Genomic DNA, 23,369 nt, shown 5'->3' with positions numbered 1-23,369 from the left:
ACCCTACAAGATAAATACCTGGGACTCCCAGCAGCCAGTTAGTACTGAAGAAGCCTCTTGGATGATGAGATAAGAAAATCCTTGAACTCAATCAAGTCCAGCTGACCTGTAGTTTTTTTACTTTTGGATATACCATGACCTGGATGACTGAGGATCTCCACAGACACAATCCTTCATTAGTCCCACAATGGGGAGATTTGCAGTATTACAGCAGCAAGAGTCAAAATAGTCATCTGTGAGTAATAAGTACCATGCAATACTTAAGTGTAAAGAATATATACAAATATGAACGAAATGAAACGAATATAAACTGTGTACAACGTGTACAATGGTTTCTACGTGTAAAGACCTGGGTGACTGAGAATCTCCACAAACTTCTCATGTGGCAGTTTTTGTAGTAGTTGGTTTGGTGCTCAGGTAGGGGGCACTGTTGAGTCTAACCCACCCGTTTCTCTGGCGCATATATGTGACGTCACAGCCCCGTCTCTTTGGCGCGATGTTTGGATCATTTTGAATCAGACCGTTTGCAGACGGCGGAAGAAGCTGATCGCTCCTCTGGCTTCACAGGCCGACGTTGTGGCTGTCAGGACTACAGGCGTTACCGGTGAGCGTTATAGGGTTAAGTTCGTAAACCAGTTGTTAGCTTCCGTTAGCTACAACCGTGTATGCTTAAAAAAAGTAAAAGTTAACAGCCACAAAGTGTGGCTAGCGTGAAGTTAGCCTGCTAACTTTACCCGCTAGCGTGTTTGGCTAGCTTGACTCACAACAACAAAGTCGCAGAGTTTGGCTTGTTGAAATTATATTGAACAGAAACTGGTGTTTTTCGGCGAGACCTCTTCGTCCCTACTGATTTTCCATCTTACTAAAGTACAGGTTTGATTGTTAGAAAATAATATTGGTATTAAAACTGTCCCATACTACTTAAAGGACTTAGATATAACTTGATGAACCTATAGAAACCCCCATGAAACTCCATCACAGTGAACAGTGTTACCTGATAGAATCAACGTTTTAAATGTCCAACATATCTTAATATATTCACCAAAGATCCCTCCATGTATTCAGATTGTAGTTTTACCTTGCACTCTGCCAGTTTAGTCAATGCTGCAGTTAAACTAATGTTTCTTTGTGTTTTTCTTGTGGCAGACATGTCGTGGGACTTCTTTGTGCCTGTGTGCATAGGAGACCTGGTGAAGACTGGTGGGATCAACCAGTACGTTGTCCAGGATGTGGTCTCTCCAAAACAGCTGCCTTCCAGTATCAGTCGTAAGTATTAAACTAGAGTCTCTCAGCTGTGGAGGTCTGGAGCTGCTCGTAGTGAGGCATTTTCATTAGAGTTCATGTAACTTAAGGTTTTTATCTCTCTAACAGGATTCAAGGCTGCATTGAGAAGCCAAGGGCCTCTGTGTATATTGGAACACTTTGACACATGCTTCAGTGTGCTTCAGTAAGTTTTCATCACATAGAGGTTGCTCTAATTATTTCCTTTGCCACTGAATCAACATCAACACTACTGTGATCACTTTTTAGGCACTGCAACTCAGTGGAGCTGGGTGTAAAAGAGGATACTCTGGAATTACTTGTACAAGGTGAGGCATTTGTATTTTTCTCTGTTTAAATGGATATAAATATTACCGTGATGTTCTTGGGTGATCATGTATTGTCTGGTTTCTTTTCCTTTCAGTGGTTAGTGGCCTGGCGGCTACCCTGCCAGCCCTCCTCATCGCCACCTCAGTCTCAGCGGCAGAGCGCAAAGAGAAGCTTAATGCCGTTAAAATGAGCGTCTTCCTGCTCTGCAAGCTCACAGAGACCCTTGAGAGTTATTCTTGTAGGCAGAGTATCATCACAGCACCTGGGAAGGTATGCTTAATAATGACACAGTTAAGAAGCTTTCGCAGTTAATTGTTATTTGCTCCGTCATTTTAAATGCCCACTGATGATATTATGGCAACTTTTATGATCCAGTCAGACCAAGAGACCATGTTTCTCGTCTGCTGCTCGGTGGGTAGTCTTGGTAGTGTGGTGGAGATTTATTGCACTGCTGTAAGGCCCCACCCACAGTAAACTTGTCACCTTCTACAGCTTCTGCCCCCCCCAAAAAGCTATGGGATGGGATATGTAGGAGATTTCAAACAATGTGTGGATGTTTGTTTGTTTTTGTGTGTACGTTGTGTGAATGTAAATGTATCAGCTGGCAAGAGCCATGGTCTTATTATTTGGTTTGGCGGGTATGAACAAATATTTGGTAATCTGAGGGCATGTATTGTATATAAATTGTTAATGGTGTTGTCTTTGTGGTCTATTATTATGGAACTTAACAGGCTGAATTTTGTCTCTTGCACAGGGTGGTAAAAAAGGCAAAGCTGGTGGAGAGGGACTCTTACAGTGGGATACAGAGAGAGAAAAGGTTCTTCAGGCACTTGTCCAGCTCCTCCAGCTGGATATCCGTTCCCTCTGGAACCTCTCCCTGGTGGAGGAAGAATTCATCAGGTACTGTGTGGCCTGGAGAGCACTGGACAATTATCAGGAACCTGCCAGAATTGGTAGCACTGTGGCCTTAATTGGAGCTTATATGAAAATGATATTTGCCTTTCCATTAATCATGTTTTACCAAACCTATATAATTTATTTTCAGTCGAAATAAAGTATATTTACTACTGGAGAAAAGTCGTCAAACTTTTAGCTTAACCACACATTTTTCTGTTATTACAGTTCTAGTATTTTTTTTCTTTTTCTGATGAGTTGAAAGCCATGTGAATGCTTAATTTTTCCTCATGGCAGATTTTACCATACTCCATATGAACCAATTAAAAAAAAAAAAAAAAATGTGTTCTGTATTTTTGTTTCCGTAGCTGTGTGACCTGCTGCTGTTACAAAGTTCTTGAGAACCCAACCATCAGTCATGTCAAGAGCAAACCCACCAGAGATTGTATAATCCATCTATTGGGTGTGCTGATTAAAAAGTACAACCACCTCCTTGGTGAGTCCCTCAATAATATGCTTATCCTAGGTCCAAGATATATAACTGCAAGAACATATCTGTCGTTGTTGTTTAATTGTGTTATTTACTCTCGTAATCGTTTCAGGTGCAAGTGTAAAGGTGATCCAGTTGCTACAACACTTCGAGCAGCTGTCGACGGTTTTTGCCCAGGCAGTGTCTGTATGGAGCACAGAATATGGAGTCAGGGCTATCATAGGAGAAGTAATAAGGTCAGAGCCCATTATTCATGTGAACATTATGTTTTAAACACATAAGCATCTTTTTAAATATTTACTTGGAAAAATTGGGCTGCAAATTGTAAAGAAGTCGTTATTATTTTCCCACCTTCTTACAGGGAGATTGGTCAGAAGTCAAGTGAGGAGCTCGCCAGAGAGGGGTCAGGTGTCAAAGCCTATTCTACCTTTCTCTCGGAACTCAGCGGACTGGTGCCTGAATTAATGATCCCCAACATTAGTGTGCTCATCACACACCTGGAAGGAGAGGTACTGCACACTAGAACATGTTGGTCCTGCCAATACTAAATTCTTAATATGCAGCTCATGTATTGAAATAAGCCCCGCTGTGAGCACACAGACTTCTTGTGTAGATGTTTATGAAATTTTAATGAACTTGGGAGAACTCTGCACTAAGCTGTTGGATTCATAAGTTATTGTTTGCTTCTGCAGGCCTCTGTCTTTTTCTTGTCCACACTTGTTTTGGGATAAGAGATTCCAACATTGTATTGCATTTCACAGGGTAACAGTCCACTGGACGTTACTGAATCCAGCATCTTTATGCTCTAGCCATCTAGTACATTGCCTCAAACTTGATGAGAACAAACTAGAAGAAATTTGGCTTCAGTAAAGACAAATGTCATCTCCACTTTCTTCATATAGCTGTTCAGCTCACATTTTGCCCAATGATGAGACCAAGGCGAATATGAGCTCACTGAATGAGAGCTGGGTTCTTCTTTGCCTTGACTGGCAGGTAATCTTGGCAGTGCAGGGGAGGATTCCTGCTCTGCTGTAAGGGCCTGCCTACAGTGACCTGGCTCCACCCAAATTATTCCTCAACAGTCACAGTGGAGTAATTCCTGGGATGGTGCCAACAGTGTGTGTGTGTGTGTTGTGTGTACATGTGTTAAAAAAAAAAAAAAGGCAAGAAGTTCACCCAGTTCTCTTTGCTGTTCAGTCTGCCCTGATTTTGGTCTTTGGTAATCTGAGGGCAGATTTATCAACTGTTAATGGACTCAGGGCTGGGCAATATGACTTAAAATCAATATCAACAATAATTTTTAACTCCATTAATTCCCTTTCCTCTCTGTTCTCCAGAGCCACACAATGCGTGTTGCAGTGTGTGAAGTGCTGGGAGACATCCTTGTGCGAGTCCTGTGTGGAGACGGTCTTGATGAATCTGGTAAAGCCGACCGTGACCGATTCTTTGACACGCTTCAAGAACATCTGCATGACACACACTCCCATGTCAGGGCACGTGTGTTGCAGGTTTATACACGAATTGTCAACAGCAAGGTATATTTAGTAGACTTGTGCATTTGTAAAATAATGACATTAAATACCCACCTGGTAATACATACTGTCTTCATGTGTTTAGGCACTGCCTCTCTGTAGGTACAGCGAGGTGATGGAGCTTGCTGTGGGACGACTGATGGACAAATCTATAAACGCTGTTAAGAGTGCTATCCAGCTGTTGGCAGCCTTCATAGCACACAACCCCTACAGCTGCAAGGTAATTCAAACCAACAGGATTCAAAACTAGAGTAGGAGACATTTCCATATTTCACAGTCTCATAGGAATTTGTCTTTTTCAGTTGAGCAGTGCAGATCTGAAGAAACCACTGGAGAAAGAGACGGTTAAACTCAGAGAGATGAAAGAGAAACTGGAGGGAAAAGCACCAGGTACATGCTCCTTGGGAAAGGTTTTTTATCTCCATGTTGAATTCCCATTTTGCCCAATGATGAGACCAAGGCGAATACGAGCTCACTGAATGAGAGCTGGGTTCTTCTTTGCCTTGACTGGCAGGTAATCTTGGCAGTGCAGGGGAGGATTCCTGCTCTGCTGTAAGGGCCTGCCTACAGTGACCTGGCTCCACCCAAATTATTCCTCAACAGTCACAGTGGAGTAATTACTGGGATGGTGCCGACAGTGTGTGTGTGTTGTGTGTGTGTGTGCATGTGTGAAAAGGCAAGAAGTTCACCCAGTTCTCTTTGCAGTTCAGTCTGCCATGAGTAGCTTCTTTGGTAATCTGAGGGCCATGTTCAGAAGACTAGGCCCCACGAAAAGGTGTCTCAAAATCCAAATCAAACAAAAATCATAACAAAATATAGCTCCAATAGTTTTGAAATCATTTGTTGTAAAAAAATAGTGTGAAACAGTATTCAGTATTCTTCCTGGGGTCCACAAAAGCTTTATGACACTCCATTGGAACCTGCATCATAACACAACATTACAAAATACATTGGACAGGACACACACACACACACACACAAATCTTGTTAAAACCAACAATCATGTATATGAAAAGTAACACTATGAAGCACATTTTAAACTGCAGCTTTAGACCTGTGCAAGAAGGTGCATGTATTTAATCACAGGAGGGAAAATGTAACAGCAACTAATATTTTAATTGGTTTCAAGAAAAAAAAAACATTAACTGTGAGATTTCAGCTTTTAATTTTGTTTTACCTTTTCTCAAATTTATGAGTAATTGTAAATACATTTTTCGGATTAGACACTTTCAGATAAATTACTAACCAGTCAGACATTTCACACTGGTTATTTGGGTCTATTAAAGACAAGCTCATGCATCTAAGAAAAATTATAACACTGGGAAAATATTACAAGCTGACCCTGATTGGATTTGAATTCCTTTTACCATTTTCTGGCAGTGGCCGTGATTAAAGCATCTGAGCTGTGGGCCGCGATGGAGCCTGAGCTGCTCATCACTGTTGGGACGGAGCTGGAACCTTCAAGTGAAACGGAGAAGGAGCAGCAGGGAGACGAGAATGAAAGCAATGTGGATGAAGAAAAAGTGGCTGAAGACGACAGGACCACTGCGGTGATGATTGCCCAGTACCTCCGGGTCAACAAATACAGGCAAGTGAAAGGATGTTTTTCACTCACACTGTCAATTATCCAACAATTTGATAAGTGAGATCTAACTTGTGTCCTACAGGAATGCTGTTCGTCTTTGTATAAAGGCTCACAGCTGCTTCCCTGAGTCTGAGATGTTTGCTTCTCTGTCCACTCTTACCCCCGAGACTCTAATGGAAACCCTTGCTCTGATTTTCAAAGGTAAAGCCTGCACTCAGTTCACTCATTGCCTTTCTATTCAGAGATTCTCATCTGAAGTAGCCCCCCATTTAAAATTTGAATGGAGGCAAGACTGAACACATTAAGTTTCAATTCTTTTTACATTATCTTTGAGTGTCATTTCATTATTCTGTAATTGCCTTAACCAGAGTTTATTTCATCGCAGAGAACACTTCCCTTTTCAAACCAGCTGTGTCATCTGTGATTTATGTCAACTGTAGTAAAGGCTTGTTGTGAGGTGCATGATTTTACCAATTTCAGTCTTATGTCAATAAATGGTCAGATGCCATGTTTTTTTCCTGGGGTGCAGTTTCCATACAACCACCCATATGCTGGCTCTCTAAGATAACACAGAGAAGAGACGTGTGCATATTGCTGTTTTTTTTTAATGTAAACGTGGCTGCCTGACTTCCACTAAAAGCCTCTAGAGCAAAGAGAGCAGCCTTAACCTAATTCCTGTAATCAAACAGCAATGGAAAGCCAATTTATTGGCTGAGCTCCTGTATGATTTCTTCTCAATGCAAATTTTCTTAACAATATTCAGCCCCCTGCTTCTCTCTTCAGGCTCTGACGAAGACACTGCTGAACTCAGCCAGAACTTACCACCTACCCCTAAGAAAGAGGGGGAGGATGGGGAGCTGAAGAAGCAGGAGATGTTGGTGCAGTATCTGAAAGATACAGCAACTTTCGCCTTACAAGTGGAGAGAGCGATCTCCGTTATCAACACAATGCTCTATTTGAAAACCACTTCAGGTAAAAAGAATTTAAACATGTGCATTTCCCCATAGTGTTTGAATTTACACTGTATTGATATAAAGGTATTTGCATCTCCTATAACAAAAGTTGTTTTTGTTCTTTAGTGGTTCAGGAGGCTGTGCAGTTCTGTGTGACAGTGTGTGAGTTCAGCGTTGCCAACTCTGTCAGTGGTGTGAGGAAGATGTTGCCTCTCGTCTGGTCAACTGACACTGCCATTAAAGATGCTGTCGTTCAGGCGTACAGGCGCCTTTATCTGAACCCACAGGGAGACAACGTCAGGTCTGTAAAACATACTTGAGGGCTGACTTAAAACAAGTGCATTTCCCGTTAAGTCTCTAGTGACTTAATATTACCGTTATTCATTGTAGCTGATAATATATAATGTATAGGAAAATGTTATTCATCCCCACATCGAATTTCCATTTTGCCCAATGATGAGACCAAGGCGAATATGAGCTCACTGAATGAGAGCTGGGTTCTTCTTTGCCTTGACTGGCAGGTAATCTTGGCAGTGCAGGGGAGGATTCCTGCTCTGCTGTAAGGGCCTGCCTACAGTGACCTGGCTCCACCCAAATTATTCCTCAACAGTCACAGTGGAGTAATGACTGGGATGGTGCCGACAGTGTGTGTATTGTGTGTGTGCATGTGTGAAAAGGCAAGAGGTTCACCCAGCTGTCTTTGTTGTTCAGTCTGCCATGAGTAGCTTCTTTGGTAATCTGAGGGCCATGTTCAGAAACCCATTTAGGTTTAGAAGACAAGGTCCTCCGAAAAAGGTGTCTCAAAATCCACATATTCAGCCATACCTCATGGTTTGTAACAAAATATAGCATATTCTAGTTATATATAACTATTTTAATTCCAAATTTTTGGATCTTGTTCTGCGAGTTATTATTCCTTCTTGTTCGGTGCATTGCTGTGAGCCAGAATTAGTGTGAATATGATATGTTTATGTACCTAAAGAGTTTTATTTTGTGCTTTGATTAGGATGAAAGCTCATACTCTTGTGGACAGTCTTTCTGAGCTGATGGTGGATGCATCTCTGGGAACAATCCAGTGTCTAGAGGAAATAGTGAGTTGCTGTTCTCACTCTCAAGGCTTATTTCTCTTTCTAATGGTCATTTAAAGAAACATAATTATGCAGAATACTGAAGGACACATTTGTAACAGCCATAAAATGCATACGGTAGTTTTACTTGAGTCATGTGAGATCTAACCTATCAAACTTATCTCTGTAGGTCCAGGAGTTCTTTTGCAGTGACAGCAGTCTCCAGTCCACTGTAGTGCAGGTCCTGTGGGAGAGATTTACTGGCAAACGAGAGACTTCTGGCTTAAACAGGCGAGCTGCAGTGTTACTGCTGGGCATGGCTACACGGTAAGACACACACCACTGTCAGCATGTTCTCAGGAAATTAATTTATCAAGCCATTATGAGGAACGGGGTTCGTGCGAGGTCACTAAATATTGGAGTTTCACCTTTTAAGCCTTTATCTGGCCGATAATTACTGTCAAATTTGCTATAGTTGCTGCAAAGGGGCATCACAACGTGACCCAGCTCTGCCCACTCTGACTGTAAAGTAAGGCAAGTGGTCACAGCATGTTTACGCTTGTTTTGCTCCATTAAGTCAGGGAAATGTACAATTCAGTCAGATGGGGTGGTAAATCAGCAACTGATTTACTGCTGGTACTTTGATCAGTTTCTACAAAACTGATAAATCACATCACAGTGTGTGGATGTTAATCTTTTTTTTATTTCATCCACATGCAGGTGAGTAGGTGTGGATCAACCAAAACAAATATGCTTACGTTGTTGGATAATTAGAGGTTGTGTTTATTTTCAGAGTTTGTAAAAGTAGCTCTTGCAGGTGCTGTGTAAAATTATGACTTGTTTACTGTGGAGTGTTGACTGGTGAGAACAGATTTAACTGGAGCTCTGCGGTGCCTTGCACATTTCAGGCTGGACAGGCCCCTCATCAACAATTTAGGAAATTGCATTTGCATGTGGCTGAATGTTATTATTCCCATTACACTTTGTACTGAGCACTGCAGAAGTAAACACACAGCAGTATTATTCAGTTGAACCTCTGTACTTCTACAGCAGAACTTAGAGGAGGTGAGGATGAGTCGTTTTTACATACTTTCTGTTTAAAACTATCTTGACACCTTTGTCAAACATGAGCTTCTTCAGATCCAGTTTATACCTGCATTTTAATTCAGGTATAAACTGGATTTTAAGATCATGTTTCTCCTTAGTGTTTATTAAAGTGAAAAGGACTGATTCATGTGCTGGCAGGAAAAACGAATTGTCAGAATTCCACTTGTAGTTGTGTTGACTAAATAAATGTACTTTTCTTTTATATTCTGGTCCTGCCTCAGCTACATGACATTCAGCAAATCCTCTCATTAGTCAGAATTCAAGCTCAGCTTCAGCTCCTCTTCATTGTAATCGAAGTCACGACCATATCTAGGCTCCTTGCCAGTGCATTTCACTGAATATATGTATTTTTTTTAGTGTTCCCCCTCAATCTACCTCAAAGAGAGCCACTGCTGCAGGGAAGAGCGAGAAAGAGAGAGAGTAAAGGGAGACTATCTGCAGTCCACCCACACTGCTGCCTCTCTTCATGCAGCCAGCAGTATTCATAACCTATTAAATCTTATGCGCTTCTCCTAACCCGTCCTCCTACTCGCATTATCTCGGCAGCAGTGTATCACCGGCAAGGCCAGCACACAGTAGTCCGGGTGATGTAGGGCAGAGATGTTATTACTTCACTTTGAATAATCATATGATCCTTGGGGAATAAAAAGAGAACATAAATACTTTGCCTCTTTGTAAAAATGTCTGTTTTGTATGTATGTGAATGTAACAGGGCAGAGAGGGAGGTGGTGCTCAGTAATCTAGACACCCTTTGTTCCGTGGCTCTCGGAGAAAAGGTGACTGAAGACTTCCTTCTGGCCAGAGACGCAGTTATAACCATCTGCAGTATCACTGACCATGTCCGGGTAAGAAAATATAAACCATGATTTGTAAGTTGATGGAACCTATTTATTAGGGATTATGTTGGTCAGTATGTTGAAAATCTTATTTTAAATGTCGTTCTTTTGGTTGTAAACCCTGGAGACACTGGGTTTACTTTACAACATCTTTTTGGAGCAGGCATGTAATAAGTCCTCTACAGCAATGTCCTGTTTTTGTCTTGGAGATCCGCACTGTAACACATGTAAAAATATATATATTTTAAATACAATACATCCTATGACACAGATTTGTGTTGACACTACTTTTTATACAACAAGTTATTCCTCCCAGATAAGTTGGATTGTATTTGTTATTGGAGTTTATAACAATTTGGTCATTAAATGTACCAGCCCAGGTTTGTCTCTGTCAACCGATGGTATAACACGATGTTCATGTCATACATTTTCAATATTTCCACCAGCAATCAAAAGGTGCTCCATTCAGACTTCCCCAGGACCATCAGCTCTTCACCTGCCTCACACAGGCCCTCGCTGACGGTAAATTAGGATAAATGTGCCCTTTGAGAAATATTCTCAGCTTTATTGTCTTGTGCTTTTACCACCTATGTTTTATGACAACGGCATCTGTTGGTACCTGCTCCAGGTGTGGTGATGGAAGACCCTTACTGGCAGAGCTTTATGGAACAGGCTATCCGTCTCATCTACTTCCTGGCTGAATCTCCTGACCAGCTGTGCTCCCGGCTGGTCCAGCGCAGCGCTCGCCTCCTCCTAGATCAGATTTCAGAAGGTGGGGAAGTCAACAAAGATTCTGGCCAAACACAGGATGGATCTCAAGAGTCCAGTGAGCAAGGTGAACAAGGTGAGACCCATTGTGTCACTTTCTAAAGAAGACATTTGTAGTTTAAGGTCTAATCTGAATTGACATTGGCACTGACACTGTGTAACCAGGACCTCTTGCTCAGTCAACATGCTCTTAATCACATGTGTCTGCTTGTCTTTGTGTCCTGCAGTGAACTGTGTGTGTCTGGCCCAGCTGTTGGCTCTGTGTGGCTGCGTGGCCTTCTGGCAGGTGTCTCACCTTGAGCGCAGTGTGAGCGCTGAGCTCCGGAGGAGGAGAGGAGAGACTGAGGAGAGGGAGGAGAAGGAAAAGGGCCCATCCAGCAAAGCTAAGGTAATGAGGCTGCAAAGACTTGTGTACAGCATCTGTACAGCTGTTCGATCAGATTAAAGTTTTCTACAACAGATTTACAAAAAATTATGGTGGGAAGAAAAGGGGGTGTAACAAAGTAAACCCGGTGACTTTATTTGTCCAACTTATCTCAGCTGCTGCTGCTGCTTGTTTTAGCATGAAAACCTTTAAGGCATTGGGTCATACCCAGAGGCAGGTAGCCCTATGTGCTCCATATGCAATGGGGAATTATGTTTAGGGCCCCAGGGAGGTGAAGACTGACTCAGGTCATACTAGGACACAAGTGGTTCAGCTGACATCCAGATAGTTTCAACTGATCCTTTTTATTTGTATTTACTTTTCCCATCACATTTTTAACAAACAAAATGACTTTTGCATTTGGTTGTTCGCTGATTGTTTAGATAACTGGTGGAACAAAAAAAATCACAGTGGGTTCTGGGAATTAATTATATGGCAATTAATAGACAAAACAGTTCATTAAAGATTAATGATGAGATTCATTAGTTACAGCCCTTGTTCTGTTCAGTCCACAGAACTAGAGCTTGATCAGAAGTTTTTGTAAAAGCTTCCATGTCTTAATATCACTTGCCTTTTTATAAAAGTAGCAAATACTCACAATACAAATAAAGTCAAACTACATTTTTTGTTTGTCAAAACATTTTGACACACAGTCTCAGCAGGATGACTGGGTGAGATTTATTTTAGTGACACAGTCAGATGAGTGATGGCTCATCAGAGGTAAATATCTCCTTAATGAGCAAAATATTTTGTTTTAATCTTTTCTCTTGATAACCAAAGAGACAGACGCTGTGATGTACAAATAACTTTTGATTGAAAACAGGAATGTTTCAGGGATTTGAGACGTTAACATTATAGCCACTCGTGTTTCATACAAAAATGAATTCGCACAAGTCCACATATAAATTACTGGGTGAGATTTACTCACCTTTAGACAAAAGACAGTGAGTTTTATAAATATCAACCGCCAGAGTAAGCATCATTAGTAAGGATAACCACAGAAGTCTACATATTTACAAAATGAAACAGTACTTAGTCATAAACTTCTGACACCCACCAGCTAATCAGCATCTCTTCTAAATTATTTATCAATATAAACCAACAACATTTCCTAAATGCCTTTCTCAGTCCTGAACACTGATGGAGAGTAAACTGGCTGTTTTTTCATTAAGTTTTATTTGTTTTTCAGCAACAATCAGCCAATGAGAGTGCCATGGAGGAGGAGCTTGGGTTGATGGGTGCTTCTGCTGAAGATACAGAGGCTGAACTCATCAGAAAGATCTGCGAGACTGAATTACTGGCTGGTAACAACCTTTTGTCTTTTGTTTTGCTGCGCATCATTAAGCTGTATTCAAGCCCACTCTCCATCATCCACTACATTAATATCTTCACATAGATTTAGCTGATATCCCCTAATCATCTATTCTGCCCTACTCTTTCTGTCTGTTTAGAGGAGAACCTGCTGTGTGCGTTTCTTCCCCTGCTGGTGAAAGTCTGCAGCTCTCCAGGACGCTATTCCCACCCACAGCTCACCACTGCTGCCTGTCTGGCACTCTCACAGTACATGATGATAAGGTAAACACACTCGTTGCTGATTAATCAACACAAATAATTATCTGCAACCATTTGAGTCCACTAAGTAAAATTGTGTAGTTAAGTAAGTTTCATAGGTTCCATTTTGCATGAATATTTGTGAACTTGTTTGATATTAAACTTATTGTCTTATGTGTTTGGGCTGATACAGCAAGTTGAATTGGGACGGGGATTACGTTATGTTTTCTGTCATTTGTGGACCAATCACAAGTGCTCATTTGAGAAACTAATTTGCAGATGAATTAAAATGTGTTAGTTGTAGTCGTACATATTGACTGTGGTGATCAACCTTTAATGCAGGGATTTCTTTCAGCCCATCGGTCTGCGAAGAGAACATCCGTCTTATATTTACAGTGCTGGAGCGCTCTACTCTTCCTGTTGTCAGGGCCAATGCCATAATAGCCCTTGGAGATCTCACTGTGCGTTTCCCAAACATTCTGGAGCCTTGGACACAGAATCTCTATGCCAGGTAATGTAATGACACATTTGATTTGATCAGCCGGACAATGTAAAATAAATTTGTTGGTGTAGTGGCTCATCCTTATCACCCCCTCGCAGTAATTGATTCTTTTTCAATTACATGCACATTACCATAATATCCGCAGATTTGTTTTATTTAACGCCCAAGATTATAAGGAACAAGCTACGGCTGATGGAGGAGCTGAGTGGGTGTACTGTAAATGACGGTTAATCTCAGCCAACATCCTCCTTATGCTTGTTCACTTCGTCATCCAGATCCCACCACCTCCGCGTCTCAGTGTGTTGCTCCTTTCAGCCACTGAAGTGTTGCTGCTGTCACACTGCTCCACTGAGCCACATGATGGGAAAAGTTTACTCTTTCCATCACGACTTTTTAATGGCAGAGAAACAAACTTCGAGACAATATACGATGGCACAACTCTGATATCCGCCTTGTAATCTGACCTCTGCGGTTGCCGTGGTAACTGGCCAGCACTTCACGGCTTGCAAACCCACTCCCTCTTGTGAACTGGGGCAGAGCCTCAGATGGCCTCAGGCAAGGGCACTTTTAGACAACGACCAACTTAAATTCTAGTGTGTTAGAGGCTGCGGCTCTAACCAATGGCTAGTGTGTTGTAATTATATAGTGCGGTTGAATGAGCTGAAGGGAATAATTCATGGTCAAGTCAAAGATTCTGCAGGGGTTAGCGCTTGTAGAAACACTGTCATTCTAAAAACACTTTGTGCAGGAGGAACAACTAGAAACCACTAAGTTGCATTCGTTCCCTATAAATGACTCACAAGCAGAAGTTTCTCTGTTTGATGAAGTGCGCTTTTAATTGCACTCCTTGATAATTCTCACATTGAGGTGTTTCGAACGTGTAAAACATTCTGTTCCTTTTATTGTGCGTCTTTGCCCTCCATAGTGTTTTCTACCTGATAAGCATTTTATAATGTCCCCTAATTGTCTCCTGTGCACAAACACCTCCACTGTTCTCCAGGCTGCTGTCCTGGAGCCTCCTGATAAGAGCATTAAGAATTAATTACCCTGTTCCTCACTGTAAGCTGCTGCATTGGTATGTGGAAGTGCCATGTGCAAGTGTCTGATCCTCTGCCAGGAGTCCTGCTCTCTGGCACAAATGAAAAATGGTTAATGAGTTTCTTTTGTTTAGTGGTTTTGGATGAGGGGGAATCTAAATGGGTCTCAGGATGCTATCTGATTGCCCTGCCACAGTCTGTCCAATCCCATTGTGCTCAGCTGAGGCAGTGGCGGTTGTTTGGTTTCAGTATCATTCTGGCTAATTCCAGGTTTTACAGAAAGCTTAATTGACTGGGATGAGAAAATGGCACAAAAACACACGGGCGGCATTTTACCCACACTCACATTCGTAGCCATGTTATAGGAATCTTCCTAGGAGTGGCAGTGTTGGTCTGTCAGTCAATTCAATTTTACAGAAATAATCAGGCTCCTCAGAGGCTGAATCTTACTGACCAGTTCTCCCTGTAAAGGTTAATCTAGTATCACCTGCAGATTAAATATTTTATTGAACCAGTGAAATATCACAACATCTACAGGATCGAATATGAAATACTTCAATGACCACAATAGATACTCCATCACGGACCGTAAGAAGCTGAAGCATAAAAGTTTATTTTCAAGCACTTTTTCAAAATTATCAGCAACAGTTTGTGTAGCATTGTATCAGCAAACGTTGGCATGCTAACAAAGGTGCTAAGATGACAGTGGTGTCTTAGTCATGGCCTCAAAGAAGTAGATGATGAACTTGCCAGTATTGGCTTCTTCTTTTCCAGGCTCAGCGACGAGGTTCCTTCAGTGAGGCAGACAGCTGTGACAGTTCTTACTCAGTTGGTGCTTAAGGATGTGCTCAAGGTCAAAGGTCAAGTCAGCGAGGTGGCTGTGCTGCTAATTGACCCTGAGCCCCACATTACCAGCCTCGCCCTGAACTTCTTCAACGAGTTAGCCACCAAGGTACACACACACACACACACACACACACACACACACACACACACACACACATTCAGAAGCCCTACTGTAGAGAGGATAATTGGAAGGTTTTTAACTCTGTCGTTGTCGTTATCCATCAGGACAATGCGATTTACAACCTGCTCCCAGACATCATCAGTCGTCTGTCTGATCCAGAGAGAGGGATGAGCTCAGAGGACTTCAACACTATCATGAAGTGAGTTGCACAACCTCATACTGCTGGACTCTGCAGGGTCCAGATGAAGCGTGTCTTGTTTATTACCCTTTCAGGAGAAATGACATCTTTGCTGTTCTGAGAGCTTTGTTTAGATGCTGTGTTGTTTGTGTGCTTTCAGACAGTTGTTCTCCTACATCACCAAAGAAAGACAGACTGAGTCTCTGGTAGAGAAAATGTGTCAGCGCTTCAGGACTGCCAAGTGAGTACATCTCCACCTCCTATTTCCCATCTTCACACCTCTGACCTGTATCTTTGTTTTTTTCCCAGCTCACTATTGAAGCCTAATCCAGCAGTATATCATTTGTGCTAGATGCAGGGGTGGATGTGTGGGTAATTAGTGGTTGAAGAGAGATCGACAATTACAGCGAGTTCACAGTTCAGTTCACCTGTCGCCTCCAGTCTGATTTCTTCTTTTTCACTCACTTTGTCATGGAAACTGTCTTCCCATGTAGCTGAGCAGTGTAGACAAACAATTGGCCCTGCCAGGCTTCAGTCTGCCTCTGACTCATACTCCATCCGTACTCCAGAGCTCACAGGAAGGGCATTTTATATTAAACAATGGCAAAGTGAATTTAGATAGAAGAGGTTCCTGGAAAATGAGATTTGGTCCGAATGCCAGGGCAAAGCCCTACTCATGAGTAATGAGCTAATGAGCTTTTTTGTTGAGGATCTTGAATTTCTATGCACTTCACATAGTTTCAAATCCAGTTTAGTCTCTAATTCCAATGACTCTCATTCTACTTCTCTCCTCAGGACGGAGCGTCAGTGGTGTGACTTGGCCACATCTCTGTCTCTGCTGTCTATGTGTGAGCGTGGGTTTAAGAGGCTGCAGGAGTGCTGGGAGTGTTACAGTGACAAGTTGACTGAACCTGGAGTTTACCAGCCTCTGCTCTCCATCACTGCCAAGCTCCGTCGCGGAGCCAAAACCCAGTTTAAGGTACAATATACTCCCATTTAAAGATTTGTTTTATATCTTTGCTTGTTTTTACTGATGGTAACTTTGTTTACCAGGCTCAGGTAGACGAGTTTGAAAAGCGTCTGACAGCGGTTCACACACGGGGGCTGGAGAATGTAGAAAGCCCTGAGATGGACGAGGAAAACCAAAACGAAGGCTCCTCTGAGAAGACAGTAACACGTACCCCTTTGCCCACCAGAGGCCGTACGAGGGGCAAGAGAGGTCGGTACTCACTGGCTTTAGACTTTCATTTAAAATGTGTTGAGTTTTATTTTGACAAATAAATGTATTATTTCTCTCTCTCTCAGGTCAAATTAAGCCCTCAGCTTCGAGTCATGGCGAAGAGAGTTTTGTGACGCCTCAGAAGTCTCGCAAGTCCAAGAAACCCGTCATCACCTTCAGCAGTGATGAAGAGGAGGATGAGGAGGGTGAGTGCAGCCACATTATTCATTTACCATTACGCTTGAAATCAAATCCCTCAGCTACCTATTAAAATATTTGGCATGTGTAAAAATAAACTCAAATGGCATTTTCATTTGTGATTTTGATTTAATTGCTTGATTTGCAAAATTGTCAGAAAATGATAATTGCTGTTTCCTAAAGCAGGGTTCAGGTAAAGACAGCACACAGTCATCTTGAGAGCTGTACTGAGAGAAAGTATATTTTTTCCCAAAATTACAAAAAAAACTGATTCTCATATAAGTTGATTAATTTGTAATTTTAAATCAAACAAGTGTTTCAGCTTAGTTAAGAGCTACGTGTATTGTGCTTCATGCGATGGTATTGTTAATAAACTTGAATCCACAACTTTGGAACAGGTCAGTAACAAACTTTGGATCAATGCGACAGAGTTTGGACGACTGCGTTGAGCCACATCAGGCAGCTTCAGCTCTGAGAAGATTTGGGATGTTGTGCCTCAGTTGATTTTTGAAGTTATCTGTACTTGTAACAGCACTAATCTAAGACCTGCAGATACTCCTGTCTGAGCTGATAAGAAACAAAATCTATGAGATTAAGTCGATTTATTGTCACTTTTTTGACAATATATATTAAAAAAATTTAAATGTTAAGAGTGAAGAATTCCCACTGTTCCGGGACAGGATTCTGTGTAGCAGCTCTGTGACTTATTGACTTGACCTGTCTTCTTAATTGATTTATTTAATTTGTTTTTTCCATCAGATGCTGTAATGGCGGAGAGTGAGACGCCTAAAGTGACGACACCCATTGCCCGTACATCCAGACGAGCTCGCCTCAGAAACTGAAGCTCTTTTTTTTTTTTTTTAACCTTTTTTTGTCTAACTTCTGTGTCTCTTTTTAATCTTTTTATCTGCATTTTTACATGTTTTTACCTTTTAATTTTTGTATATTTTAAGATACTTTTACTTAATACCAAGCTACAGTAGTCTGATGTATGAACTCAGGACCTCCTTAATAAACCTGTTTGTGGTTTTGACGAGAGCTCTGTGTCTGTCTCTCTCCAAGAAGCCGACACCGACAAGTGTGAGGATTCGGGATTATGCTGGGTCATGTCAAGTAAATTTATAGCATCATTATAAGCAGCTTTGAATGTCTGTTTGTATTATATGTTTGGACAGCAGTGTTTAATGGGCTGTCACAGCTTGCTCCGACAGTATTACTACCCCACATGCTTCACCACTTTGTTTTCCTCGATTTCTTCTTCTTTTTTTTTTTTTTTCACAGCGTATTCTGTCATATCAGATTTAAATCGGCAGAGGGGAAAACGTTCAATTCAAGCGTGGCTGAATGTTTATTTGCAGAAAATTTACTCGTCCTCTTGTTCTGTCTGTTGCCTAGCCTCTGTTCTCCTGTAATCAATCTCCTTTGTAGGTCTCCCTCCGCTCGCTGCCTGGTGCTTTTTCTCCCTCCTATCCTCCTCTTCCTCCTACTCCTCCACTGCCTACTTTTCCTCCTACAGCACTCCTCTCTTCTCTGACATCACATACACGCTAGTTTAACCCCCTCCTCCCTCCACTCCCCTCATCGCTAATCTCTCTCCTCTTCGCCCACTCCTTCACCCACGTGTTGTCCTCTCCGAAAAGATGAGAGGGGTGCAGTTCTCTATGTGATTGATATGTTATGTAAAAACACTTTGCCAACAACAGGCTAACAATACGATTGCACTAGCTGTCGGGCTCTGAGTTTAAATGTATTCAGTGGGTGCTACATGAGTAATTTTGTATTGTTTCCAACTTACATTGCTGCAGATGAGTTCTGCTCGCTGCGCATGAAAACTTTAAAACGCTCAATTGCGTTCTCTGCAGGAGGAGAAAATAATTGATGTGATTGACAGGTGGACATTAGCTCCTGTCCATTCTCTGCCACACATTTGTAATTACAGGGGTTTATTTACTTGAAATAATTACAGGTTGTTTGAACTTTGAGGTGTGTGTGTGTTGGATGGCACAGCTCCTTCTAGCATTGTAATTTGGTGGCAGGGGGTACTGGGAGCAGATGGTACTGACAGACTGTAACTTACCCTGCAGAGGGGAGGTCAGTGCATGCTGGGAAAGACCCCGGAGACAAAGGGGGAGAGAAGGGAGGCTAACATGCACAAGGAGCATTGTTGCCACATGGCAAATGTATAATTCAGATAAAAGTAGTAACATAAAACTTGTGAATGCAGCTGGGTCACTTCGTAACTCTCGCTCCAGTGATCGCTGCCCTCTGACCTTGATTTGTGCAGCACAGTGGCATCAGTGGGGTGCACGGTACACAGTCACCTTGGCAATGACAATCACTGTCCTACCATGACATCATTTCAAAGAAAAGATGAAGAGGAGGAGGAAGAGGAGGAGAAAGAGTAGATGGTGTGAGGTGTGGTGATGGGGGGGGGGGGGGGGGGGGGGTCATATCTTGCACTACAAAACCCCTGCAGCATCCCAGTTGATGCCCCAACATCCAGCTCCTGACAAGAGGACGAGCGAGCCGGAGAAGAGAATCGTCCGCTCAGTTCCATCACAGAGCCAGCAGTGGGAGGAGTCAGGCGAGTGAGATAGTGATGCTCCAGGCAGGTGCCAACAAGTGAGAGGTAGCCTACAGTCTAAGACGAGGGATGGAGAAGAGTCAGTGAGAGCAGAAGACACCCAGAGCTCTGAGAGAAGACAACAGGTGAGCACTACCTTCCTTTTTTTTTTAAAGAATTAATGTTAAACTAATTGGTTTACTCTTATTGGTTTACTCTTATTCATATAATAATTAATTCCCTAAAGGAAAATCACAACAAATCAAGGTAAATTTACATCGGTGGTAGCTGCAAGATTTAATTTCAACTATTTTTACTGGAAACATCCTCGTGTAGTATTGAAGTCCAATAAAATGATGTGAAAATGAAAATTTGAGGACTATTTACTACAGGAGAAAGTTTTCCTCTTAATCAGTAAGACTAATAATGCAATAAATTGACTGTACTTATTTTTCATATGTTCACATTGATGTTTTTACATAGAATTAAAGTCTAACCAGGGATTGAGGCTGCAAAATATCTTTGCCTTGTTGCCCCGTTAGAATCACATGAGATGTTTTGCTTCTGTATGTTATGTTCATCCGTAAACTAATTTAAAATTGATGAGCACTCGTGAAATGATGACTTTAGAAAACTGTTTCTGTACAGCACCACTATATGGTATCAAGAACATCCACTTCATTTTCTGGAAGAGTTTTACAACTTATACATGCAGTTAGTGTTTTGAATTTATTTTTGCATTGGAATTCCTCCTGATAATAAGTAATACGTTTTGGTGTTTGCAGTTTGCGTGTTTCCAGTGTTCCTGCACCAGTCGTTCCTGCTCTCGTCTCTGCTGCCATGCTGTGTCCTGTGCTGCTCTGTGCCGCTCTGCTCCTCCTGACGCCCCTGGACATCACAGAGGCTCGCGCTCTGCATCCCTCTACTGATGCCGCGCAGGTACGGAGGAGAGAGGGGAGGAGGGGGGGGTGATAGAAAGGCAGAAATAAGAATGGACTGAGGAGGAATCAGAGTGGATGAGTAGTGGATACAAGAGAAGAAGGGGAGAGTAATGAAATGTATCACAGATTGAATTATCCTGCCTCCTACACTCCCTGACAATTCAATTGAATCTTGTCTTTCTTTCTTTCCGCTCCGCAGTTTATGGAGCAGTTTCTGGAACGCTACAATGACCTTTTGACCCTGGACGACCTGGAGAACCTGTTAAACAGCCAACCAGAGGAGCAGTCCACCTTCTCCTCCGGGGTCAAAGCTGCCGAGTCCCCCAAATGGGCCGACGTGCAAACGCAGCCCGAGACCCCCTGGCTGCGCCTGCTGAAGGGCGCCCTGGCCAATCAGAAGCGCGCAGAACCGGAGCGGTCACGGCGGGGATGGAACCGGGGATGCTTTGGGCTCAAACTGGACCGGATCGGGTCCATGAGTGGACTGGGCTGTTAGGGGAGAAATAAAGACTGATGACGTCCTTCTTAGATTATTCACGTGGGGAAAAAAAACCCACGTGAGGGCGTTCACCTGCAGAGAGGGAGGTCCACATGCCTGTAGACTACATGTAGTGTGCGTAACGGTGCAGTGTCGCTAATGTGGTTTCATCCTGCGTAGATCAGATGCTTCACACCAACGTTTAACCGAGCAGCTGTAGTCTATTACGTGTTTCAATGTTCAAACTGTGAGATGTGTTTACATCATCGCTGGTTGTCGCCTTGTTTTTTTTGTTTTTTTCTAAGTAAAAATCGGCACTTTGTGTGTTTTATCCGTGACTGTGCTCTGTCACTGTGAAGCTGTGTAGACATTCTGCGGCCAGAGGACTGTGTTCCACATCAGGTGTAACGGACACGATGGCACCTGTGACTCCCGCTGGTGGTTTTCTGTTTTCCTATGATTTGCATGAATAAATGGATTTGTCATTTGCACCGCCTGTTGTCTTTTTGTTTGAGAAAATCCTCGTTCACTTTTCTCCTCCAGCCTCTCTGTTGGTTCTCTCTCTCTCTCTGTCTCTGTTGGCCTGATCTCGATGTGTCCTTCACATCCTCCTGACAGATGCTCGACTCTCTGCCTCTCATCAGATCTTCAGCTGAATGTTGGAGGAAGTTACAGTTTCTATCTCCAGTCATTCCGCAGTGTCAGCAGCCAGTTCTAATAACAGCTGTATGGATGTAAACCCACTGCTGCTGATTCCATTCTGCTGTTCCAGCCAATATCCTGCAGGGCAAAATATCTTATATGGAAATAAATATTCTGACGTACTGTATTTATAGAATATGTACGTACACATGACGCAATTTTATATTGAATGGTTGTTCTGGCAGCTCTTGGTAGCGATGTGCCCAGTTCAAGAAAAATACATGAACAGCTTCTTTTTGAATTAAGAGGATGTCAATTAAGGATTCCTGTGAGGATAAAAGTGGTTTGGGGTAAATCTGCTTTTTTTAAATGAACTATTACTCTGATAGAAGGCCGTTTTTAATTTGTATACAATAAATATATAAGTGGGAATGGAGAGTCAATAACTATGTTTCAGGAAAGGGAGAAGAGGGAGATGTGCAGAACAGATACATTAAAAATGTATCAATCAAAAGGTCTCATAATAGGTTTTAAAGTTTTTCTGCTTTAAATAACTCTAATATGTTTGTGGGTCAGAATAAGCAGTTTACTTCCAATGATTTTCACACTTTTCTGGCATTTTTATAAACTAACTAAACAGATTAAAATGATAAATTTCAATGATCATTAATTGCAGCCCCATATGTCATACAATAAAAGATATCGGTACAGTTGGGTGGATATTAAAGTAGTTCTCTACGCTAACACTAGATGGCAGTCTGGGTGTATTTTTGTTTATCAGTTATCACAGAACTTTCCTCTGGACTTTGGACTGAACTTTAAGAAATGGATACAAATCGCATAAATGTAGCTGACGTCCCCTTTTTGCACTGTCACACTGTCCAAACATCTACTGTAAGAAAACCAAAACACGTTCACATTCACAGAAGATCAATAATATGAAGTTAAATCATTGTTGCTGTGAGTTTAATTAAAAATATATTTCTCTCTCATGTCACAGCGACCTTTCCACTGAACTAAAGTACAACATTGACATTTCACTCAGTGGTTTGCTTCTTCCATCACTTTCACATCAGAGCCACCAACAGTGGGTCAAGTTTTCCTGTTGCGGGACAGAACCATGTGATCTGTGAGCAGCAGCATTTACAGTACTGGGAGTACAACATGGTGTTCACTAGCCAGCCGGCGTCTAATCTTAGCCTGACCTTTACTTCCCCTCTTTGACCTTAAGCTACACAGCAGAGGCCAAGACTGGCATGCATGCACCCGGGGTTGTGGTAGTTCAGCTATGCCTGGACCACTGGACTGCAGCCATAAAACACACCAGCACTGACCCGTTCTGCTGAACAGTGACATGTCTGCTCGCCTGCAGCAAAAAATATGTTTATCTACATAATCTGCTGCGTTGGAAAACACAGAATTGGGATCTTTTGGTGCTGTAAGGTATAAAAAATGTCCTGCATGGTTCTGGTCAGCAGTGGCGACAGGAAGCAACAGCCCCAGGTTAGGTTTCAATCCACTGTCAGGACTCCACAGTGGAGAGGCAGCCAGAGAGACGTTTCCAACAGGATTCAACTTAACAACCCTCTGGTTTAAACTGACATCCTCATTATTCAGAGTTAACAGTCCACAATGTCTGCAGGAGTGCTCTCTTTTTAAAGAAAGGCTGTTGCCTAACCAATGTGTCGACACTCAAATAAAGAAAAAGAATTGACATTGCTGGGCCTTGTCATAATTTACAATGAATATTAAAGACGAAAGTACATTTTGCGGCAGCGTAACACAAAACCAGGATCCTTGAGTGTTCTGTTCAGACAAAGGAACCTGTCTTTCAATGAAACGCTTTT

At 42.2% G+C, this 23,369-nt stretch overlaps 2 protein-coding genes and 4 non-coding genes across 7 annotated transcripts; all 6 read left to right on the top strand.

Annotated features, from left to right (window-relative positions):
- Positions 1–93: 93 nt before the first annotated feature.
- Positions 94–17,936, top strand: ncapd2 (non-SMC condensin I complex, subunit D2). 2 transcript variants are annotated; one of them, XM_020092897.2, is made up of 33 exons: positions 94–235; positions 479–604; positions 1,147–1,266; positions 1,372–1,447; positions 1,531–1,589; positions 1,685–1,860; positions 2,345–2,490; positions 2,853–2,980; positions 3,087–3,210; positions 3,336–3,483; positions 4,312–4,509; positions 4,592–4,726; positions 4,809–4,896; positions 5,887–6,094; positions 6,174–6,292; positions 6,875–7,063; positions 7,171–7,345; positions 8,051–8,135; positions 8,302–8,438; positions 9,931–10,063; positions 10,501–10,576; positions 10,683–10,898; positions 11,050–11,210; positions 12,436–12,550; positions 12,698–12,821; positions 13,153–13,308; positions 15,111–15,288; positions 15,408–15,502; positions 15,642–15,722; positions 16,277–16,460; positions 16,535–16,700; positions 16,787–16,906; positions 17,658–17,936. In XM_020092897.2, the coding sequence occupies exons 3-33, from the start codon at positions 1,149–1,151 to the stop codon at positions 17,738–17,740; spliced, it is 4,197 nt and encodes a 1,398-aa protein (XP_019948456.2). In that variant the 5' UTR covers positions 94–235; positions 479–604; positions 1,147–1,148; the 3' UTR covers positions 17,741–17,936. The 2 variants fall into 2 exon arrangements, with proteins under 2 accessions (XP_019948456.2, XP_069393493.1); XM_069537392.1 differs by lacking the exon at positions 479–604 and having other exon boundaries at positions 102–235.
- LOC138413602 (small nucleolar RNA U85) lies at positions 1,929–2,259 on the top strand. Its single transcript, XR_011245983.1, has one exon. It is a non-coding gene; the product is annotated as a small nucleolar RNA U85 (small nucleolar RNA).
- LOC138413603 (small nucleolar RNA U85) lies at positions 3,895–4,207 on the top strand. Its single transcript, XR_011245984.1, has one exon. It is a non-coding gene; the product is annotated as a small nucleolar RNA U85 (small nucleolar RNA).
- On the top strand, positions 4,948–5,252 carry LOC138413599 (small nucleolar RNA U85). Its single transcript, XR_011245980.1, has one exon. It is a non-coding gene; the product is annotated as a small nucleolar RNA U85 (small nucleolar RNA).
- LOC138413598 (small nucleolar RNA U85) lies at positions 7,493–7,791 on the top strand. Its single transcript, XR_011245979.1, has one exon. It is a non-coding gene; the product is annotated as a small nucleolar RNA U85 (small nucleolar RNA).
- A 1,413-nt stretch (positions 17,937–19,349) lies between the features above and the next one.
- On the top strand, positions 19,350–21,369 carry nppcl (natriuretic peptide C-like). The gene is made up of 3 exons (XM_020093135.2): positions 19,350–19,607; positions 20,247–20,400; positions 20,602–21,369. The coding sequence occupies exons 2-3, from the start codon at positions 20,302–20,304 to the stop codon at positions 20,896–20,898; spliced, it is 396 nt and encodes a 131-aa protein (XP_019948694.1). The 5' UTR covers positions 19,350–19,607; positions 20,247–20,301; the 3' UTR covers positions 20,899–21,369.
- The last annotated feature ends 2,000 nt before the right edge of the window (positions 21,370–23,369 follow it).

Source organism: Paralichthys olivaceus, chromosome 13 (genome assembly GCF_024713975.1).
Source record: "Paralichthys olivaceus isolate ysfri-2021 chromosome 13, ASM2471397v2, whole genome shotgun sequence".
Lineage (NCBI taxonomy): Eukaryota > Metazoa > Chordata > Actinopteri > Pleuronectiformes > Paralichthyidae > Paralichthys > Paralichthys olivaceus.
Note: the sequence above shows the minus strand (reverse complement) of the source record. Positions and strands in the feature narration are given on the sequence as shown.

What these genes read in the sequence shown, in the direction of transcription:
- ncapd2 (XM_020092897.2), top strand. Translation starts at nt 1,149, where the DNA reads ATGTCGTGGGACTTCTTTGTGCCTGTGTGCATAGGAGACCTGGTGAAG. An exon ending in ATCATAGGAGAAGTAATAAG is followed by an intron (nt 3,211 to 3,335) that starts GTCAGAGCCCAT and finishes ACCTTCTTACAG; the next exon opens with GGAGATTGGTCAGAAGTCAA. An exon ending in CAGTGAGCAAGGTGAACAAG is followed by an intron (nt 10,899 to 11,049) that starts GTGAGACCCATT and finishes TGTGTCCTGCAG; the next exon opens with TGAACTGTGTGTGTCTGGCC.
- nppcl (XM_020093135.2), top strand. Translation starts at nt 20,302, where the DNA reads ATGCTGTGTCCTGTGCTGCTCTGTGCCGCTCTGCTCCTCCTGACGCCC. An exon ending in CCTCTACTGATGCCGCGCAG is followed by an intron (nt 20,401 to 20,601) that starts GTACGGAGGAGA and finishes TCCGCTCCGCAG; the next exon opens with TTTATGGAGCAGTTTCTGGA.